This window comes from Gadus morhua, chromosome 17, assembly GCF_902167405.1.
Source record: "Gadus morhua chromosome 17, gadMor3.0, whole genome shotgun sequence".
NCBI lineage: Eukaryota > Metazoa > Chordata > Actinopteri > Gadiformes > Gadidae > Gadus > Gadus morhua.
Window position 1 is genome coordinate 16,049,945 of NC_044064.1, and position 20,848 is coordinate 16,070,792.

A 20,848-nucleotide genomic window follows, 5' to 3' on the forward strand; every position below is an offset into this window, starting at 1 on the left:
ACACACACACACACACACACACACACACACACACACACACACACACACACACACACACACACACACACACACACACACACACACACACACCATCCTTGAACAAGATGCGCTAAACACCCTATACCTGCTCATAAATGATGTGCCTGTATTCTCTAGATAGAAGATACTTTAATTTGGAGCGTTTCAAACAAACACATACACACAAAGGTGGTTGACCTTTAAGGCTGAAAATAGCTTGAGAAAAACAGTCATGTCGAACAGACTCTTAGATTTCCAAAAATGGATTTGAAGTAGGGTTGATTTCCACAATTGTGTGTGCCAGGGCCTATTGTGTCATTTGTTGTGAAAGAGATAATAAAATGGTAATTGTGTATTCTTTCCTACAGTAATTAACTTCCTCATAATCTCTTATCATGAATGTTCTCGACTCAAAAATATATTTCTTAATAATTCTTGTAATTTTTCAACCCACTCTGTTGTTAACTTCAACACGTCTCATCACGATTACTACAACTTATCTCTAAAAAAAGATTTATTTTAAACAATCTCTAAAAGTCACGCAGGCATACGATACAGTGGCACACAACGGGATGAACTCCACCAAAGATCACCATTTGGAATCAGATCATTAAAACTAAAACGTACAGAACACCTTCATTTTGATTTCCTATGTAAAGGGAATAGTGCTCATAAGGCCAAACCTTGAGGCCCTGCTGCTAGCACCATGGAGATAGGACTGAATCAGAGCCTATCATGTGGGGCTTAGGAAGCATCGATTGCATGGTTGTTCATGGCAGTTTGTGGTGTCTAAAGGTGAATGATGTGCCACGATATTAAAACAAATAAGGATATTTTTTCAAGAAAACGTTAAAAACAAATGGTAGATTATAACATTCAATAATTATTCTGTGTGCAAAAAAATGTAGTTCTAATGTTGTGACTAAGGGATAATATATATATATCACGTGTATAAATAAGTGTCATTCCATATGCGGTTTTGCACACTTCCAGGTATTATCTTGCATACAATGATCACACCCATCACAACATTCAAGCACACCCGCACACAGTCATTTCCAATAAAGAGTCATCTTTTGGTAAGAAAGTGTCAATCTAAAAGACGCCTTGAACGGCAAAGGAAGTAGGGGTATCAAAAGTTTATATTCGTCTGAAAAATGACTAGGGAAACACTCCTCGTGATCCTAGTGAGACATTCTGAGGCGCCATGGCACTTCCTGCGTGACCCAATGACCACAACATTATGTCCGACCACATAAGATGTATTTTGGGGTTAAAAATCGATCTGATCCTTGCGACCTCCACATTTTATAATAAAAAAGCCTGGCCCGGTCACATACTTCAAGCTTTTTGGTTTATAATGGTGAAAACATGACTTCATGAATTTAATTCCTGGTATTATGTCGGTTGCACATAGGGCAATTCGTACAACAATCAATACAAGCGCACTCCTTGACAAATTGAATCAATATCTATATGTAGGTGATGCTGTAGACAACAGAAATCCCCTGTCGCGAACCCCATGCACATCCATTCGTTCACACACATGTTTAGGAACCCCCAATTCCAACCAGGTTTCTTAAGGCTTCAGTCTCCCACACAACAAACTCATCAAACCACAATGTGTGTCACGCTGACCTTGCGGGCGATGATCTCCATGGCCAGCCTCTTGGCGTGGCGGTAGCTGACGTTTCCCCCGGCAACGCGCACCACCTCTCTGGAGAGACCCAGCTGGAACTGCACCAACACCGGCCCCTCCGTCTCCCACACCGCCCCCCCCACCGGCCCCGCCGGGGGAGCGGGCGGGGAGCGGGCCACGGCGGGGCCACTGGGGCTCTCAGGGGCCGTGGGGTTCAAGGTCGTCATGGCGATGTCACCTAGGATTAAAAAACAACACCACAGGTGTGAAGAAGTTTCATCTGATGTAGAGTGACAACAATGTGGTGCTGTGGTTGCTGTTGTGAAGATTGTTGAATGGAATGGATGGCACGTACCGATGGCAGTAGTATCTTCTCCAGGGAGGTCGGTGTGCGCCTGTGCGTGTGTGTGTATGTAGACATACACATGTAAACGCTACGGACCAGGGAACTGGCTGTGATCTGCCATTCTCTGCTCTCCTGCGATTGTGCTCGGATATGAACTCCGGTGACTCTGGTTCCAGCGCACGCCACTTGATGTATGTGACAATGCGAGACAGGAAGTGAAACGTACCAAATCCCCCCCCCCCCCCCCCCCCCCCCCCCCCCCCCCACACCACACCACGCCCACCAACACACCCTCTGCCCTACACAGTGGGGGCTCCGTGGCAAGCGATTACGTGTAGGTTGGGGGGAATGACATCGCTCTGTAATTCATCATTACTTCAAAGCCTTACAGACTAATGTTATTTTCCTCAGTGCGCGAACAGAGACACAGAATGAGTTTGCAAAGCAGAGTGTGTGTGGATTACTTTAATGGTAAAATATAGCATATGCAGCTTCACATCCATAACATCACATCCATGTATCAACGGTTCTCAGATCTCCCGCTTACCTCCACCATGACCATGCTTTTCTTCTGGGTAGCTGTGTGAAGGCTATTAATAGACGCATTTGAACTGCATGAGGACGTTAACGAGAACCACCAGGAAAAGTGCTGAATTGGACCATTTGATGTTTTTTTAAGAACCTTCATTGCATTGACATTGTGTGCTGATGTTAATATTTTTAGAGGCGATTGACAGCAGTCACTCTTAATCCCGATTATGGATCTGTTACTTTTCGGTTCCGCTGCACGGCTAGAAGAGTTACCTTCACTAGTATGGTCTACTTGCTTATTTATATTCATACAGTTGTTTTGTGAACTACATATGTCTATCTATGTATGATATAGAGGAAGCGGTATCTGCCTGTGGTTTCTAGATTCTGATAAGAGGACAGAACCTCTCGCTCTGGTCTCTAGAACATTCTTTATTTCATGGGAGATCTGCAATAAACAAAACACAAATCTAAGATTATACACAGCGGGAAAATGGTGTGTGTGTGTGTGTGTGTGAGACAAGGAAGAGAATAAAAACTGATACTTTTAAAAATCTAGTGAAAATATTGAGTGTAACATTGATAATTATGAGTGACCGATGTGCAGATATCTATATATATCTATATACATAGATCTATATGCTTCATATGTGGAATATAATGAAGTACATCTTTGCTGCTAACAAACAGTAAAAGCACTTTTGTCGAGTATCTCCGACACCGGAAACATCTCGACAATCTTCTGAACAATTATCGCCCTTTTCATCTTCAACCAATCACAATCATTTGGCCAAAGGCGTTCCGTCATGCATCAGCCCTTCCTCTTACAAAGCCCCCCACATCCTGTTCTACCTCTCCGAGCCCTCCGAGTGCACAAGCAGAGACCATACGGGCCCTTCAAAAGTGAAACCCAGCAAGTTGACACGTCTGCAATCTGAATCAGGGTCCTCCACCAAAAAGAGAAAGAAGACAGAGAGACGGCGGATCATTTGAGCCAAGGGAGTCCCTTCATTTGACACCCATCACCTTCCTGGCTCGTCTGACTGGCCCTCTCTTTACAAAGGAGGACGTCCCCACGTTTGGATTGTCTGAAATTCAGCTTTGGGAGGTGGGTGCGAGGGGCGGGGTTAGGGTCATGGTGGTCATGGTTGCATCTTTGTGACGAATCAAACCTGAATTTCCGAGGCGTTAACACATCAACTTGCTGGGTCATATTTCAAGGTCCCGGGATTACGGTATGTTACATACATCCTCTGTAGGTGTTCAGCTACTGTTCACCCTTTCTCATCTCCCCCTAGTCCACATTATCAACCTTCAAAGCAATATTCAAACATTGAAAACGGCTACCAATAGAATATCCCGTAGTAAAACCACTACAAAACAAAACACAAAGAAGCCGGCCAAGCGGGTGCGGAGGTAAAACAACAGACGCTCTCCAATGGACGGATTCTTGCCCACATTTTAAGTCAACATTTTCCAGTTGGATCTACATGCATGATACATTGAAGTAAAATAGATTTCTTTGTGTATGAAGACATGACACTCAAAAAGCAAAAAGAGTGGACAAAGTATAACAAACACAACCACTTTACTATCACAGTCTCAAATTGTACCTTGTATACCGTCGAAAGATGACATTTCTTCTAGCGACAGAGTGAGAACGTCTACGTCAGTTCCATTTATTAAGACTGATACAAGTTGGAGGTAATGTAAACCTTCTAGTGAGTACCTTGTGAACAGCAGCTTACGAGGGGATTAACAAGGGGCTTCGACCCCAAACAAACAACCAAAAACAAAATCTTTTCCATGGGTTTTTCCCCAACTTACAATAGCTAGAATCAAATTGACTTGACAAAATAAACAAATCATTTTCATTTTTTTGGTTGAAAACATGATATTGGAATTTCGTCAGAATGTAGCTCTCCCTCTTCTTTTTTCCAAAGAGGTTTGGTTTAGGAATTGTTTTTCAGACGTCGCTGAGATGCAGAAATTAAAGATGGCCGCCCTACTGGAACAAAACGTGCATCGTAGCCGTCTGGGTTGAATCCTCTATGGCGAGATGGGGTCTAGGTCGGTAGTGTTTTGTTTTTTAGCTTATTCGGCGGGTTATGCTCCCCTACCTGCCTCAGGTACTGAAAGGTCCAACCTTAATACTTCTGTCCTTTTCGACCCTCCTCCTTTTCCTTCCTTGTTCACTTTTTTCTCTCCTCCTCCCCCCACTAATCTTTAGATCTCGTTTTACTACAGCTTTTCATATGAGGTCCATTACAAACCAGACACTGGAAACAAAAACAAACTATGTACAAAAGAAAAATCTAATAATTTAACCCTGTGTATACATAAAATAAAATCAAAAGGCAAAAGTGAGGTTTAACCGGTCAGTGCTATTGTTTGACAATCCAAAGTATATATATTTTTCTTCCTTCAATAACAACCACTATTTATTCCTTTACAATAAAGTCTAACGAATCATAGCCGCTTCAACATCGGTGATAACGTGCAGATTGGCCATTAGCATTAGCAAAGTGGTTCGTGCTACAAGTGATATGGCACAGTGTACGTTAGCCTCCCCTCCTCCCCAGTGATCGCACCCTCTCTGAACCGAAACGCCCCGAGACACCACAAAGGGGCAGTCATGTGCAGAAGTCCAACTTCCTCGTAAGCGGCATGCGTACAATGTCAAAGGCCTCAGTTCTCTAGGACATCAGATCATCGTTAACAATTTTTACATAATGCAGATGCAGCAGGGACTCGGCACTGACTCTGGGATCACACATGAGCCATTTCAATCCGGGAATTCATATTTCATAAACCTGTGTCATTCATTCAATTGCAAAATTGTTTATGGTGAACCCCCCTCATCCCACCACAGAAATAAGAGAATTCAGCAAGCAGAATTAAACGGCTCATGCATTGTGCTCTGTTTAGCAGGGCATCATCAGCATATCAATGTAGCCGTAAGATATATACTTATTTAGCTCTATTTGAACTATTTGCATATTATGCAAATGTAATGGATTTAGATGCCTTACGTGTGATCCCGACCTCAATGATCATTGGACGAAAATATATTTCAGTTTGATTTTCTTGTTCTTCAGTGTTATATAAAAAAAAAGGAAACTTTGTATTCAGGTATTGGAGCTTGGTCGAGAGTATGGTGTTTGATTGATTCTCAGATGCAAAACAGCCTCTCCTCATTGGGCCGCTCTTTTCTCTCTAGTCCCACCTTCTCTCTGCATCTAACCAATCACAGAGCTGCGTCTTGTTAGGTCCACGTTACTGGAACTTAGTCCCCTGCAGTCTGATAGGCCAGAGTTGGCTTCCTACACAGAAAAACGAGACAAGAAAATATATCAATATATCGCTTTGCTACATCGCTTTACAACTGTGATTCATAGTGACAAATGACGTGGAACCCGACATGGCAATATCTGGACACGGTTCTGCTTTTGGTCTTGAACAACGACACGATGGTGAATGGAAACAAGGACATCTGCATTCTGGAGCAGGAAGGGAAGAAATTCAGCCAGAACCCACCTGTGTAGTCTCCTCTGCGTTCTTGTTCAGGAAGTTCAGAGAGCTGGCCCTCTTCATCCTGAGGGGCACAAAACACGTTGGTTAACACACATCCACACGGTAACACAGTAACACACACTAATGACGGCTGGGAGACATTGGTGAGCTGTCATGTATAGACTATGTCACCGCTGGAGGCTGTCTTTCTAACCCAGGGGGTCCGGTCCCACCAGGGGTTTAGACCCAGGGGGTCCGGTCCCACCCAGTGTTTAAACCCAGGGGGTCCGGTCCCACCAAGGGTTTAGACCCAGGGGGGCCGCTCTCACCCGGGGTGTACAGGGGTCTGGAAGGCCCAATCCCATTTCTACCCCTTACCCCTTCCCCTTACCCCTTCCCCTTACCCCTTACCCCTTCAAAACAAGGGGAAGGGGTAAGGGGAAGGGGTAAGGGGTAGAAATGGGAGTGGGCATTAGTCTCACCCGGGGTTGCGGGGCTCCTGAGGGCCGCTGCCCTGCAGTTTCTTCACCAGCATCTCGCTGCTGCGTCTCAGGGCGTCCCGGATCTTGCCGAAGGAGCCGCTGCGACGCAGGGCCCCGTTGCCATCCTGGGAGGGGGTCAAAGGTCAGCCAGAGGTCAACATCCAGTCCACTTTTGTCATTGGATGTTGTTCATGACGCAAAGCGTTGTCCTTCATTCAGAGAGTGAAAGAGCAACATCTCCACCCAATCTGTCGGCCTGTCACATCACATTCTGGTTATAATGATCGTTTTTACCAAATGTACACTTTTTAAAAAAGGGCCATTAATTAATATATGACCCAGAACTGCACTGCACTCCACTCCAAAGCATTTATTCGAAACAAAACTCACAGCAAGCCAGCATCTTCCCACTAAGCACAATAAAACATAAAAGTCCAATGCACTCCAGAAATCCTATTAAGCTACAAGACAGCTTTAATGAGGATCAACAAATGGACTGTAATTCCACTACAAAGTGTGGATTTGTGGAAGTGAAAAACATCTGTCCTGACCTCTCAACAGCTGTTGACATTAGCTTTAAGAAGGCCACAAGCACAAACATCTGCTCCCTACACGCCGGGCATTAGAATTAGCGTCAGCTAATCGTGGTTAATATGAGCTTTAAACCATTGGTTCTCAAAGTGCGGCCCGCAGAAACATTCCTGGCGGCCCGCAATGACAAACAGATGCAACAGATGCAAGTAAAAAAAATATATATATATATATATTTTTTTATATCAATATTAATTTAAACAAAAATAAATAAATATAAAGAGAAAAGTCGACTCTCTCTAGCTTTCAATTAAGTCCTGTTACATTTGTTAGTTTTAATCCGACTGTACATTACTTTGAAAGGATGAACCTCAGTTTCGTGATTTAGACCTCACTCCCAGAGGTCCACGGTGCAATGTTTTCTTACACCAATGGGATGCTGACGGCGTTTACCGCCAATTTATTTTTCCTTTGGCGGCCGACAGTCAAATTTTGGGTGCCTAAATTGGCCCTCAGCTGTCAAAACTTTGAGAACCCCTGCTTTAAACTGACCGTGAGCGTAGATGTCAGTTAACAACGCTCAACATTAGCTTTAAAGGCGAAGATACCAGCAGGTGTGAGTGTGATTAGGCGTTACAAGCAGTTTTGAAAATCTCGTGGACATCTAGTTGGACACGGCCTCTTGTGATGTCAGAAGAGGCCGATTTTCAAAACGGCTTGTAACGGCTAATCACACTCACACCTGGTGGTATAATATGGCACCTTTAAGCTGACCACTAGCATAGAAATACGGTCACAGTGGTCAACATTAGCTTCAACACAACCTTTAGCATAAACATCCACAAACAGCTGTCAACATTAGCTTCAAAAGGACCCCCAAGTGTGAAACTGACCCCGATCCACTCGGCCGAGTCGTCGCCCTCGCTGTCCCCCCGCTGGCCGCTGCCGTCCCGGACCGGCCGTCGCTCGGACCCTCCGTGCCCCCCGTCCTTCAGCAGCTCCACCACCTTGCTCTGGTTGATGGCGTCGATACCCTGGGGAGAATGGAATCCATTACATTTGAATTGATGACATTTATTTCAGACGTGTCAATAAATATCAAACATATCAAAAATACAAAACAAAATGAACAGCACGAAAATCAATTAACCAAAACGATGTTTAAATTATTTCACAAATGAGAAAAACAAAAAAAGAGATTACATATATTCAATTGATCTCTCTCTCTCTCTCTCTCTCTCTCTCTCTCTCTCTCTCTCTCTCTCTCTCTCTCTCTCTCTCTCTCTCTCTCTCTCTCTCTCTCTCTCTCTCTCTCTCTCTCTCTCTCTCTCTCTCTCTCTCTCTCTCTCTCTCTCTCTATATATCAGTGGCGGCTGGTGGTTTTTAAAGTGAGGGAGGAAGGACTGCGCGCTTGGTTGCCATTGGCCTGCTTGCACTGTTTGTGTATGGTGGCCAACCTGTAAGAATGTGAGACTCAAGTTGTTTCAGGGTGTTTTGGTGAATTACAAAATAGCAGGGAGGGAGTTATGTGAATAAAATGTATACAAAGCCACCAGTGGCATCACTAATTTGAGAAGGAAAGGATGCAAAGCATATTAGTTAAATCAGGCCTACTATTGATTTGTAAAAGTAAATAAAAAAATCTGGGCCTATCATTGGGCCTATTTTTGCCCTCACTGACTGAAGTTATTTAGCTATGTTTATTTTCAGTTACAATTGTTTTAAGAAAAGACTCAAGAACCAAAGTGATGCCATTTAAAATGCATCATGCTCTTAATCATTCGCTAACACCCTTTCTACAATATCAAACAGAGCGGTCAGAGTAACAAACTAGTAAGAACAACAAGAACATTATTTCAAAACTATTTACATGGGCTGTAAGCCTAACTATTCAGATTGAGGGACTTCATTTATAGATCAGGTCAATCCTCCTTGCTGTTTGCGTTGCGAAGACAACATCAGTGAAACCATGAACAGCCCACGTTGGAGATTTGCTATTATTCATAAGCAAACAAGGCCAGCAATAAAGTCGATTGCTTGTAATGCTACCAGTAAGCCATGCGTACCTAGCAAACCATGTAGCACTCACAACACTGACGTTGCCATTACTTCTGGTGACCTTGATTTTGGGAAGTGGTCTACCTCTTTCTTTGGTCGCTAACTTAGCACTGTAACTGAATGAATGGAATGATTTTTGTAATAAGACGTTAACAATGTCCTCCGTTTCCAATGTTTCCATTGTTCATTTAGGATCTCGCTATCGCAGATTTCACGTGCTCTGCGTCTCGACTGAGCACCGCGGCAATGCAGACCGGGTTTGTTATCGATAGCGTTGCCAGATCGGGCAGATTTCCCGCCCAAAGATAATTGTCCCAACCTAACATGGTTAAAAGTAGCCCAATTGGGTGGGAAATCTGACCAATCTGGCAACACTGCTCAACGTCCAGGGATCCTGCTTATTGGTTCATAGCGCAGACGGATAGATTTTTGCGCGAATCAGACCCCTTAAGGTCCCACCCACTCAGAGGAGGATATTCCTCCTCTCTCCCATTGAAACCCATGTTATCCACCGGCCGCCAGTACTTTCGGGGAAATGAATGGGAGTCAACGGAGGCGGAGGGAGGACGTTCCTCCCTGAAGTAATTGTCAATAGGCGATAGGGGGTGCTAATGTCCCTTTACCCAGGGAAACGAACATTATATATTCAAAGGCAATAAAGTAGTCATATTTAAGGGCATTAATTCATTACAATAGTCTGGGCAATCTACATTTTTTATTCTCAACAATGTTAGGGAGGATATTCCTCCCTCTCCTCAATGGAGAAGCCTCCACTGATATATATATATATATATATATATATATATATATATATATATATATATATATATATATATATATATATATATATATATATATATATATATATAAGCCATCAATATACAAGAGAGAGAGAGACAGAGAGAGCGACAGAAGAAAACAGACTATAAAGAGAGAACTGAACAGCATGTGACCAATGAGATCCAACCACGCACTGCAGACAGTAACGGGCTAGACCAATCAGAGGAGAGGGCTGCTCCGGGGGGGGCGGGCTGTACCTGTTTGCGGGTCTTGTTGGCGCACTCCTCCAGTGTCTCGGCTGCCTCATGCTTGCCCTGGCGGCGGTACAGCGAGCCCAGGCTCTTCAGGGTGGTGTTGACTGTAGGGCTAGGACCAGGGAATGCATACAATACATTGAAAATAGCAACGCAAGAAAAGACATCGAAAAGGTTATTGTTCAATTAAATTGTATTTGTATAGCCCTTAATCAGTCTCAAAGGGCATAACAGGCCATATATTTATGTCATCGCCCTGAATCAAACCCCAAAAGGGCAAGAAAAAACTCCCTTAATCAGCAAGGAAGAAATCTTGAGTTCACTTTTGTAGTGTACTTTTGCATGCATTTCACGTACTAAAACTAGATTATTTTGTGTTTTCGTGTTTCGAGGTAGAGGTCTTCACTGGTCTCCCTGAACCCTGGGATCCGAGCCGACCCGAGAACCGTAGGTTACCAAGGTTACCACGTTTTATCATGGTAAATTGGGTCTCGGTCGGTCTCGGATCCGTTTATCATTATGTGCCACAACAGAGTGGCTCCGAGCTGACCGCCTGATCAGGGCTGATCACCAGGGGACGGCATGGAAGTGCTGTGCCACTCGCTTATCGGAAATATCCAGATAAAACCATGAGCAAAGTAAGGAGAAAACCGTGGCGGCGAGCTGAGTCAGAGCGGAGGAAGTGCGCGCGGTGAAGCAGGACATTCAGTGGGCTATTAGTGTGTGGACGGTTCGGGTTTGACTCATACAAGAACGGCGCATTGCATCTCTGTTCGTCTACTTTTTACTTTTGTCTTTTGTCAATTTTCACAGTATTACTCTGTAAAGCGCTCGATAATCAAACACTGTATTGTCAGCAATATGAACCATATTATCCCCATTATGGTCGTGTCCTCACCTGTCCACCTTGCAGGCCTTGTACCAGCCTCCATACTCCACAGCGGGGCCGCAGTCCTTACGCTTTCCCTGGGAGAGCAAAACCATATTCAAACAATTATGTTCGAGTTTGAAAAGATGCATTTATTCAGCATTTCTCTCCAAGAAATCGTTGTAACTGAGAACTTGAATATGTATCCAGCCACTAAAAAAAAAATAATAATAATAAAAAAAAAGATTGATTAATCGCCCAGCCCTATTGTCATCAACTAGTGATGAGGGGGGGTGGGGGGGGGGGGTCAGTAGGACCAACCTTGCTCTCCTCCCGCTCCTCTGCATGCATCCAGATGGGCTTGTTGTCGTCTGCGGAGAGAGGGAGGGGACGGGGAGAGACGTGTTAGAAAGGGCAGCCGGCAGGGAGGCCATCATCCATCACAGCCCTCAGCCAAGAGGCGTGAGGGCGGGGCGAGTCACGGAGCGTCGCCGTGGAAACGGCCGAGCATGCGGTTCCGTTGCGCGCCCAACAACACACACACGGTTCGGGTTTCCCATACACTGCCTGGCTGTGAGCTATAGCATAGCTCTCTCTCTGCATCGCTACTGGGGTTTGTACATTTATTGTGTATATGACCATGAGGAGGTTCTGGATTCACCAAAGGCTCGGTCTAAATGGGGCCTTCATAGAATAAGATCTATGTATAGCAGAGATGAAAGTGTCCCATTTAAAAATAACATCAACAAATGAAAACGTTCAAATCCAACGCAGAAGCGTTTGGAAGTGAGAGTCTGTTTGCGCGTCTTGTCTTGTGACATTTGGTGTGCGAGTGCGTGTGTGAGGGTGTCACTATCAACGCCTCGCTACAGCACTCGAGTCCTATGCATGACCTCATTCCCAGGCCGTCTGATCTCCCGAAGGAGACCACAGCTCAAGGGAAGCAAGCAATCTTAAATTGCATTTCTGTCAGGATGCTTCCGCCGGATAATACTCTCGAGACTTGCAGACTATAGTCTGCATGTAAGTGCAGGGTGAGTTTTGAATTGGCTTAGCTTTGCAATGCCCAGTCCAAACGTGAACAGTGCTTGTGCACGTCGAATGGCACTGATTAATGCCCTGAGTAACCAAGGCAACGGATCGCCAGCTTGTACGCACGACAGGAGTAAATGCCTTGAATTCAAGGTAAACTGAAGCATTGAGCAATGTGTAAGATAGTAACGCCATCTCTGCAATCAGCAGTTGCAATTTTTTGTATCTTTTAGAATCAAGACATTCTTTTCAGTCCCATTAAAAAAACAAAAACCTTTCAGTCCAAAAAATTCGGAGTCACATCTTTCTGCAAGCTCCTAAAATAAGTTTACGATGAGGATTTACGATGTCTGCCGTCAACAAATCGTTCTTTAACCGTCGGTTCACCAAATCAAAAAGAGTTGACTGTTGGGTTCTCAGAAAAGGAGCCTTAATGACATCATGGAGGCGCTGATGTGTACGTACTGTTAACAGAGCCGAACTCCTTCTCGTGCGCGCGGGTCAGGATCTCCTTGTAGAGGGCCTCAGCGTCCTTGTACTTGCCCTGCTTCAGGTAGCAGGTGGCCTGGGGGGGCAGAGAGTCAGAGGGGAACGGGCTCAGGGCCGACACACCTTTGTGGTGGGCCTACGAGTTTGTTGATTTGATCGTTTTTGGACAACAAACATGGAGGCAGATAGTGTACAATTTGTAATTTTTTTAAATTTGCCTTTGTTTATTTTAATTGTCTATTTTATTTCATAACGATGTTTCTATGTGAAGCATTTTGAGTCTGCCTCGTGTATGAAAAGTTCTTTTTTAAATAAAGTTAACAATAACTAAGGAATTAGAAAACATGTTTTGCAAATTATGTGGAATTTGAATTGGTAGTTGAATGAGGTTTACAATCGTGTCTAAATTCTCCTTAAAAACCCATGTTAACAAGAATCTGAGTGCACAACGCAGAACCAGCGGGCAGACTGACCAGGTTGTTCTTGGTCTTGGCCACGTTGGGGTCGTCGGCGCCCAGCTTGGACTGGTAGATCTCCAGGGCCCGCTGGTAGTAGTACTCCACCTCCTCGTACTTGCCCTGGTTCTGGCAGAGCAGCGCCAGGTTGTTGAGCTGCTTGGCCACGTCCGGGTGATACTTCCCCAGGACCTGCACATAATAATGGATGTAGCAATTACAAAAAACACACGCTATTTTGGGCCGTTGGCTACAACGACTGAGCTGGTTCAAGCTCTGGTGTGCGTGTGTATGTGTTTGTGCGTTAGTACATAGCGGAAGCCCCCACAATAACCCAGCTCAACGTCATCAACGAATACGATGGACAGCTGTAAGCAAGAAAGAAAGAAAGAAAGAAAGAAAGAAAGAAAGAAAGAAAGAAAGAAAGAAAGAAAGAAAGAAAGAAAGAAAGAGAGAGAGAGAGAAAGAAAGAAAGAGAGAGAGAGTGAGTGTGTGGCGGTGGGAACTATCATGGGGACCATATTGAGCAGAAAGATAAGAAACTAACGTCGAGGGGATTTGCACCAGATAATCTATCTATTGACATTCTTGTGGTATTTTTGGGTTTTATTCAGTAGTTTAGTCACGTCCTGGTAGTGCTTTCATGGTACCGGAGGTGGGGGAGAATGACACAAACTGCATTGTGGTTATTTTTATTAGTGTCAGACTTCCTGTATTTATAAATGTGTGTGTTTGTGTGTGTCAAGTGTCGGCAGCTATTGCTGCGGTCATTTATTACGGGCGAGATATGAACATCTAGAGAATGGGATGTGTAATATTTTATACTATTTTAATCTTTATCATCTTTTGAATAGAATAGCCAAACAAGGCTCTTCAACATGTGAGCTACAATTGTAATACTGTGCGTCTTTAAAATCTTTAAATGTACACACAAAAGGACTTTATATTACTCTGTTATCTGTGGAATTGCCTCTGGTCGGACTACAATACTCTTAACTTGGCTTCTTTGCTCAGGGAGTCCAACAACTAAGTTCAGAGAGTCCCAGCATCAGTCCCCTCTGATGACGCCCTGCGCCCCCTTTTGGTCGTTGCTTCCACTGATGGGCAGGGCTAGGCCTCAGTATCCTAATGTCCTGATTGACCACACCCGGGTGATGGGGGCGGGGTTATAGAAGCAGGTTTTCACTCTCCCTCAGTTAGGGCACCTATTCGGTTGAGGCAGGCACTCTTATGCTTTACGCTTTCACATGGGCACTTTGCTTTATCTAATTCTTTCCCCACAAATCCTTGCAGGTAAACCAACTATCCCTGGTCATTTGTTTCGCCTTGTTTTGTATCATTTAAAATAAATTATCTTTTTGATTTAAAATTGAGTCCCTTCATTATGTGACGGTGTATGAGTCCACGTTCCTCCCCCCGCAGCCCACCTTCTCTCTGATCTCCAAGGCCCTCTTGCACAGCGGCTCCGCCTCCTTGTATTTGCCCCTCTTGCCGTAGAGCACGGCCAGGTTGTTGAGGGTGGCGGCCACCGCCGGGTGGTCCCGGCCCAGGGTCTTCTCCCGGATGGCCAGGGCGTCATTCAGCAGGTGGGCCGCCTCCTTGTACTTGTTCTGGTCCCTGAGGGGGGGGGGGGGGGGAGGAGAGAGAGGTGTGTAAGAGAGAAGTGTGAGAGAGAGAGAGGTGAGAGGTGAGTGTGTGTGTGTGTGTGTGTGTGGTGAGAGAGAGAGAGAGAGAGGTGTGAGAGAGAGAGGTGAGTGTGTGTTAGAGAGAGAGGTGAGTGTGTGTTAGAGAGAGAGGTGTGTGTGTGTTAGAGAGAGAGGTGTGTGTGTGTGTGTGTGTGTGTGTGTGTGTGTGTGTGTGTGTGTGTGTGTGTGTGTGTGTGTGTGTGTGTGTGTGTGTGTGTGTGTGTGTGTGTGTGTGTGAGAGAGCATAGACGGGGAGTTTCATAAGTTTTCGGTTTCAATATCGTCTTCTTAAGACGAGATAGTATTTGGACAATCATATCGATGTTACCTATTTATAATAAATAATCAATACACTAGTATTCACTCTTATTCAATGATAACATGTGGTCACATGGGGATCATAATACACAATAAGGTCTCACCTGTAGACCAGGGCCAGGATGTTGAGCATGGTGGCCACGTCGGGGTGGTCGTGGCCCGAGGTCTTCTCCAGGTCCTCCAGGGCCTGCTTGCAGAGCGGCACGGCCACCTCGTAGCGCCCCTGCGACGCGTACTGGATCACCAGGTTGTGGAGGGTCCGCAGGCGGGCTGGGATCTCATAGCCCCCCTGCTGGGCTGCCACCTCGCCGCTGGGCTGGGCTGGAGGGAGGGAGGGAGAGCGAAAGGGAGGGGGAGAGAGAAGGACAAGGGACGGAGAAAGGGAGGGAGAGAGAGAGGGAGAAAGGGAGGGGGAGAGAGAAGGACAAGGGAGGGAGAGAGAGAGTGAGAAAGGGAGGGGGTGAGAGAGAGAAAGGGAGGGGGAGAGAGGGAGTCCACATATTCAAATCAGAGTTTGCAGTGAGGCTAGGTATAGCCTTGGCTGGGTAGCAAGAGATTTTCATAAATAGGTTTGGCCCATCATATGGAAACACGAGTCGATTATATAAGTAATTTAATCTCGTGCTCTCTTTGCTTGCCGAATCCAATCGGAAGTAAAAAAGGAAAAACATCTTCTCTTCTGGGAAAAGCCTTCCGTGCAGATTTTCTGTCAACGTTTTCACATTGTTATTCACTGTATTATAGATCAGAGTGTTGAGTGCTCCGTATTTTGATACACTTTCTATTACTGTTCAATCAATTAGCCGACACTTTAATCTAAAAGAGATTTAAGGTTACTTCAAATAGATGACATTTAGGAGTATAACCGGTAAGGTCAGAAGGTAATTGTACCCATTGTATCTGGGTACAAAGCGGTAATTTAACCCCCAGAACCTTCCAGCAGGGAATCAATCCAACGCCCTCGCCCCTATACAACCTTATGCAACCCATCCAGCCCCATCCAAACCAGCTCCCCTCCTCCCCTCAGACCCCACCCCTCGTACCTGGCCCCTGGTCCTCATCGTTGGGGAACAGATCATCCAGGTTATCCTTGGAGCCGTCCCCCCCCCCCTCCTCCTCCTCCTCCCCCAGCCCGGCCCTTCTCGTCGGACGGGGAGGCCCCGGCGGCGGGGTCCTCGTCGTACTTCTTGATCTGGTTCATGAACTCCAGGTGCTTCTTCTCCTCCTCCAGCTGGGCCACGCTCTGCTCGCTGCGCTGGAGCTTGTGCTGCGTGTTGGCCAGCTCGTCGCGGAGCCACTGGTTCTCCTGGCACAGCCGGCGCACCTGGGCCCGCAGCTTCTGCTTCTCCGACTCCACGGCGCTGAGGTGGCCTGACAGGGCGATGATCACCTGGTTGGGGAAGGGAGGGGATGGGAGAAGCGCACACACACACACACACACACACACTCCGCTTTGATTACCAATGCAGAAGTAGCTGATTATATATTTGCGTCAACGGCACATCTAAGGTTGGGTAATTATAACAGCGACGAAAATAGTGCTGAATAAATTGTGTGCATCTGTGTGTTGTTGCTACTCTACTCCTTTTGAATAAGCGACTATCTGAAACACATTTGAAATCTCGGAAGGTAATAAAAAGTGTATTCCCCTCACATGAACACAAGCTAGGCTACTGTTACTCTGCAAGTCAATGGAAGCGGCTAACGGAAAGCAAATGCTAACCCATTGTACTCCTCTTCTGGACGCACAATATTGAATTTCAAACAACTCGTCTGAATCCAGGGACGACGGACCAACGGCAATTTCACAGATACATTAGCGTATCCCTTTAAGACCAGGCCTTGACAACAATAACAATAACAAGCATTCCTGTGTTTGTATCACAATAGCCCAAATCCCAGGGAGGATTCAGAGCATAACCCAGGGGGATAGCCTTGTGGGAATTAGGAGTAAGCGCTGACACACTTTCATGGACAAAGAGCTACTTTAGATCACTTACTAACCACTCAAAACAAATCGATCCATCCACTCACCTGTGCCTCCCCGAGGCCCAACTCGATGGCCTCCATGCTCTTGCGCAGCAGGCCCGACCGCTCCTGGGCTACGGGTGGCTGCGTGCAGTCCAGCAGGGAGTTGAGGAGCTGGGCATGCTCCCCCCGCAGCGTCTCCAGGCCCTGGATGACCGCCTTGGTGTTGAGGACGATCTCGTCCTGACTAAGCCGCTCCAGGGCTTCGTCTCGTGGGTACACCATGGTCGACATCTCCCTAAATGTACACTTGACTGTTTGAGGAATAAAGGGGGAAGCTGTTAAAATAGCATAGGTACACTGGGTTTTCAACCTGAACGGTTCATGTAAACTAGTTGTTTCGGACTAACAATGTTGACACTAGTGTTTAAACTTGGATGAGTTCCAACTGATGGCGACATGCGCACATCAACTTCAAAAGGATCTTAGCATAATAACAATAATGAATGAAAGACAGCCGCTCTGCATACAACGTGACATTCCGATAGCAGTGCTCAGTGACAAGCACCTGTCCTGCACGCGCCTCCACACACACACGCGCACACACGCACTCTTCTCATCCTCATTCAGCCACCCTCCTCTCCATACCCCGCCCGGCCGCCCCCATCCATTCACTGCAATGCACCAACATGAACGTTTAAAGTCCCGACCTTAACAATGACATTTGTGAGGAAATCTTCATATCGATTTCAGAAAATGACCAATCAACAAATCACCAGCTCTTATTTTAAAGTAAGTCACCCAGACAGAGTTGCCATCCGTGTTATTCAATCAGTCAGAGGCGAGGATCGATCAAACCCAAGGTGACCGACAATATAGACCATCGCTCACTGTATCAATGAGGAGATCGGGTTTTAAGACCGATTTAAAACGTTGATTAACCATCACTGTCAAAGCTATTAAGCCAAGTTTGGACCAAATGACTATCGGTGTTTGTAAACAGTACCTCTCGGGTCAGGCCCTCCCTAAGAACAAGCGGATACCAAAAGACAAGATGCAATTTTAACTATGCATCTCTACGTAGACTGATTAAAACAGTAGAAACACAGTCATACACAACAACTCCCGGTGTTAAGTCTCCTAAAGGATCGCTCGTTGGTTTGGACTCCGGGTGAAGCCGCTTAGAGCTAGCAAGTGCACCGGGAACAAGTGCGCCTGTTCCCTTCCTGGTCCCGAACAAAGCGCTCTTGTTGTGGTGGCGCTCCGGAGCACCTTGCGCACACGTACCCGACCACCACCATCAACGGAGCTCAGTCGCGATCATCTACCATGTTTTCATCGTTCCCCCCCGCAAGATGGATCGTAAAACACGCCATATTAAAAAGGCCAACATGTGCGGATTTAGCCGATGTCATCATTTGTTTACCTTTTCCCTAATGCCCGCTATCCTAAACTTCGTTTCCCCAAAAACACGTTTCCCGGCAAAGTAAACACCGATACGATCTAACCGATAACTTAATCGCTTGAATGCAATGCAAATAACACCAACACGGTATGCAAGCCGGTTCATATTCAATGACATGCAGCGTTCTTACCTCGGATCGCTTGGCACCAGATGAGAGGATAGCGGCTTTCCGTTAGCAATCCACCGATAACGCCTGAGACTCGCTTCCCTTCGGCTCTCTGCTACAGCGATGGTGCAACCCTTTAAAGACCGGCCATACTGAAATAGTTTGTTGTTTTGAGACAAGTGACCCTAACTGTATAATGTAAAGGTGCCGCTTGACAGCCGAGACCCCGAAGATGGCTGTTGAGTGAATTTCTCCCAGAATCCACAGCCAAGCCGAGTCGGTTGCGTCATCGTCATCATCATCATCCTCAGCAGCAGCGGCAGCCTTCTACCAAGGGCGGTGTGGTGAGGTGGTAGGAGGGGGAATAGGCAGCTATGTTGGTTGGCAGTTATGATGAGCCATACAGTGCATCCGACAGCTGATGATGCAGAGGCCCATTTTACAGGTCAGGATGTAGGCCCCTCCTGGATCTTGATTTAAATGTCGATACTACTCTAGCCTATTGGAATCAGTTAAGACTATATATATACGTGGCCTCTATAGTTAAATACTGTAAAGGTCATTGAGCATTCACTTTCGTCCAAAGCGACTTAAAAGTGAATTAAAGGTTGGGTATGGGATTTGCGAAACGCCAGCAGATTTTGAAAACACACAACTCAAATGGTCCTCCTCTCCTTCAACGCTGACTACGTCCACACCAGGAGCGACCAAAGCGCTCACAAAGTTTCGCTGCGGAGATTTCTGTTCGCTTTGGTCGCTCATGACGTACAATTCAATTATGCAGACGCATTTAAAGCAGCCATGCTTTTAGTACAGACAGCCATATCAAAGAGTGAACTCTCCCATACACTTTGGCCATATTGCCGAGACGGTTTTGCTTGTTGGATAAAGTGCTTCGACAACAAGTAGGACAGTGATTCCCCCCAATATAAAAAACCTCCTGAAATGTAGGCTAATTACAACCGAGAACAAAAAACCCTGCGTGCTGTAGTAGGCTAGTTAAAATATGTTTCACTGATCTGCAAATCATGATCTGCACTCGTCGCACTCAAAACAAATACATTGGCGCACATGGCTAATTTGCATACGTGCACAGGACTGGTGGCTCCGCAAGGCAAATAATGGAACATATCTATCTATCTAGGCCTATCTGTCTATCTATCAACGCGTGTCTAGTTTTAATGTGATGCATTGTGTGTATGTCTAGTCAGACTTCTTCTGTGTGGTCTTGTAGGCTACTGTCCTGTGTGGGCCGAACCACCTAAATGGATTCCCGACGATTTGTGTCGTTTGGTATTAATTAGGACTTGACTAGGCTATCTATCTATCTAGACTATTTAATTAACAATTATTCACCTCAGGCTCCGTGAATAGTGGGGAATAGAGGGATAAAAGACAAGAGATATATCCCTTGTCATTTATCCCCCGTCTTGTCGATTAGTTTGTTTATGTGACGATTTCAAAAACTTTTTTGTTTTTGTTTAAAGCATACACGCGATTGGTTGGTTAGATTGGTGACATGGGTCCAGTTGCACCAGCAGAACGTAAGGTCCCACTTAGGCTACGTTGAACGTAAATCACCCAAACGTTTGACTTTACACTCTACTAAAAAAATAGCAGTTGCACCAAGCAGATAGTTTCAACGTAACACTAAGTTATAACTTATCTTTTACACCTCCCCTCTAGCTGGTGTAAGTTCCATACTAACGATAAAGAACCATTAAAAGAAAAAAAAACGTAAAAAAGATTTCAACACTAACGCAGGGTAAAGATGGCTATTCGTTTTGAGCAATGGGTAGAGGAGTTTCAATGCGTTTTGCGCCGGGAACGGATTGTCCGTGACCGTATCGATCCATTTCTTTATTATGATGATGTTGAATTATATGCGCGATTTCGGTTTTGCCGGGCGGAATATTATATTTATTTATTTATTATAAAATCCGCCATCCAATAGCTTAACCTCACGCCTATACCGTCCAAGCAAATTTTAGAGAATAAATGACTGAAACTGTTTTGTTTGCCCTCTCATTTGGGTGCTAACGCGCCTTCACTCGGGTAAGGTGGAAACTTGCCGGTATTTCCTGTTTACATTGTTATCTGTCAATGATTGGCTTGAAATTATCTAAACGTCATTAAAAGCGACACTGGTACACTTTATGCACTACTAGTAACGTTACAACTTAAGTTATGGTGGTGCAACCAAAATTTAGAACACCTTTAGTTTGACACTAGCTACGTCGAGCGTAGGGTTAAGGCAGACTTTACACCCGAACTTATGATCGGCTTTACGTTGTGCTGGTGCAACCGACT

General features: G+C 45.4%; 2 protein-coding genes across 2 annotated transcripts in view; both read right to left on the reverse strand.

Moving 5' to 3' along the window:
- prkd4 (protein kinase D4) overlaps window positions 1-2,196 on the reverse strand; it is a 15,246-nt gene extending 13,050 nt beyond the window's left edge. The window contains exons 1-2 of the mRNA XM_030338827.1: window positions 2,013-2,196; window positions 1,657-1,895 (exon numbers count right to left, since the gene is read on the reverse strand). Of these exons, the coding sequence (XP_030194687.1) occupies window positions 1,657-1,884 (228 nt within the window). The 5' untranslated portion in view covers window positions 1,885-1,895; window positions 2,013-2,196. The remainder of the gene's footprint in view (window positions 1-1,656; window positions 1,896-2,012) is intronic.
- A 256-nt stretch (window positions 2,197-2,452) lies between these two features.
- klc2 (kinesin light chain 2) lies at window positions 2,453-19,048 on the reverse strand. The gene is given in 15 exon segments (XM_030338842.1): window positions 2,453-5,857; window positions 6,072-6,129; window positions 6,530-6,654; window positions 7,954-8,094; window positions 10,156-10,264; window positions 11,051-11,118; window positions 11,342-11,391; window positions 12,518-12,617; window positions 13,015-13,188; window positions 14,424-14,613; window positions 15,104-15,320; window positions 16,043-16,110; window positions 16,112-16,389; window positions 17,034-17,281; window positions 18,563-19,048. Coding segments are annotated over 14 exon segments (1,890 nt in total). The 5' UTR covers window positions 17,262-17,281; window positions 18,563-19,048; the 3' UTR covers window positions 2,453-5,773.
- Window positions 19,049-20,848: the final 1,800 nt, after the last annotated feature.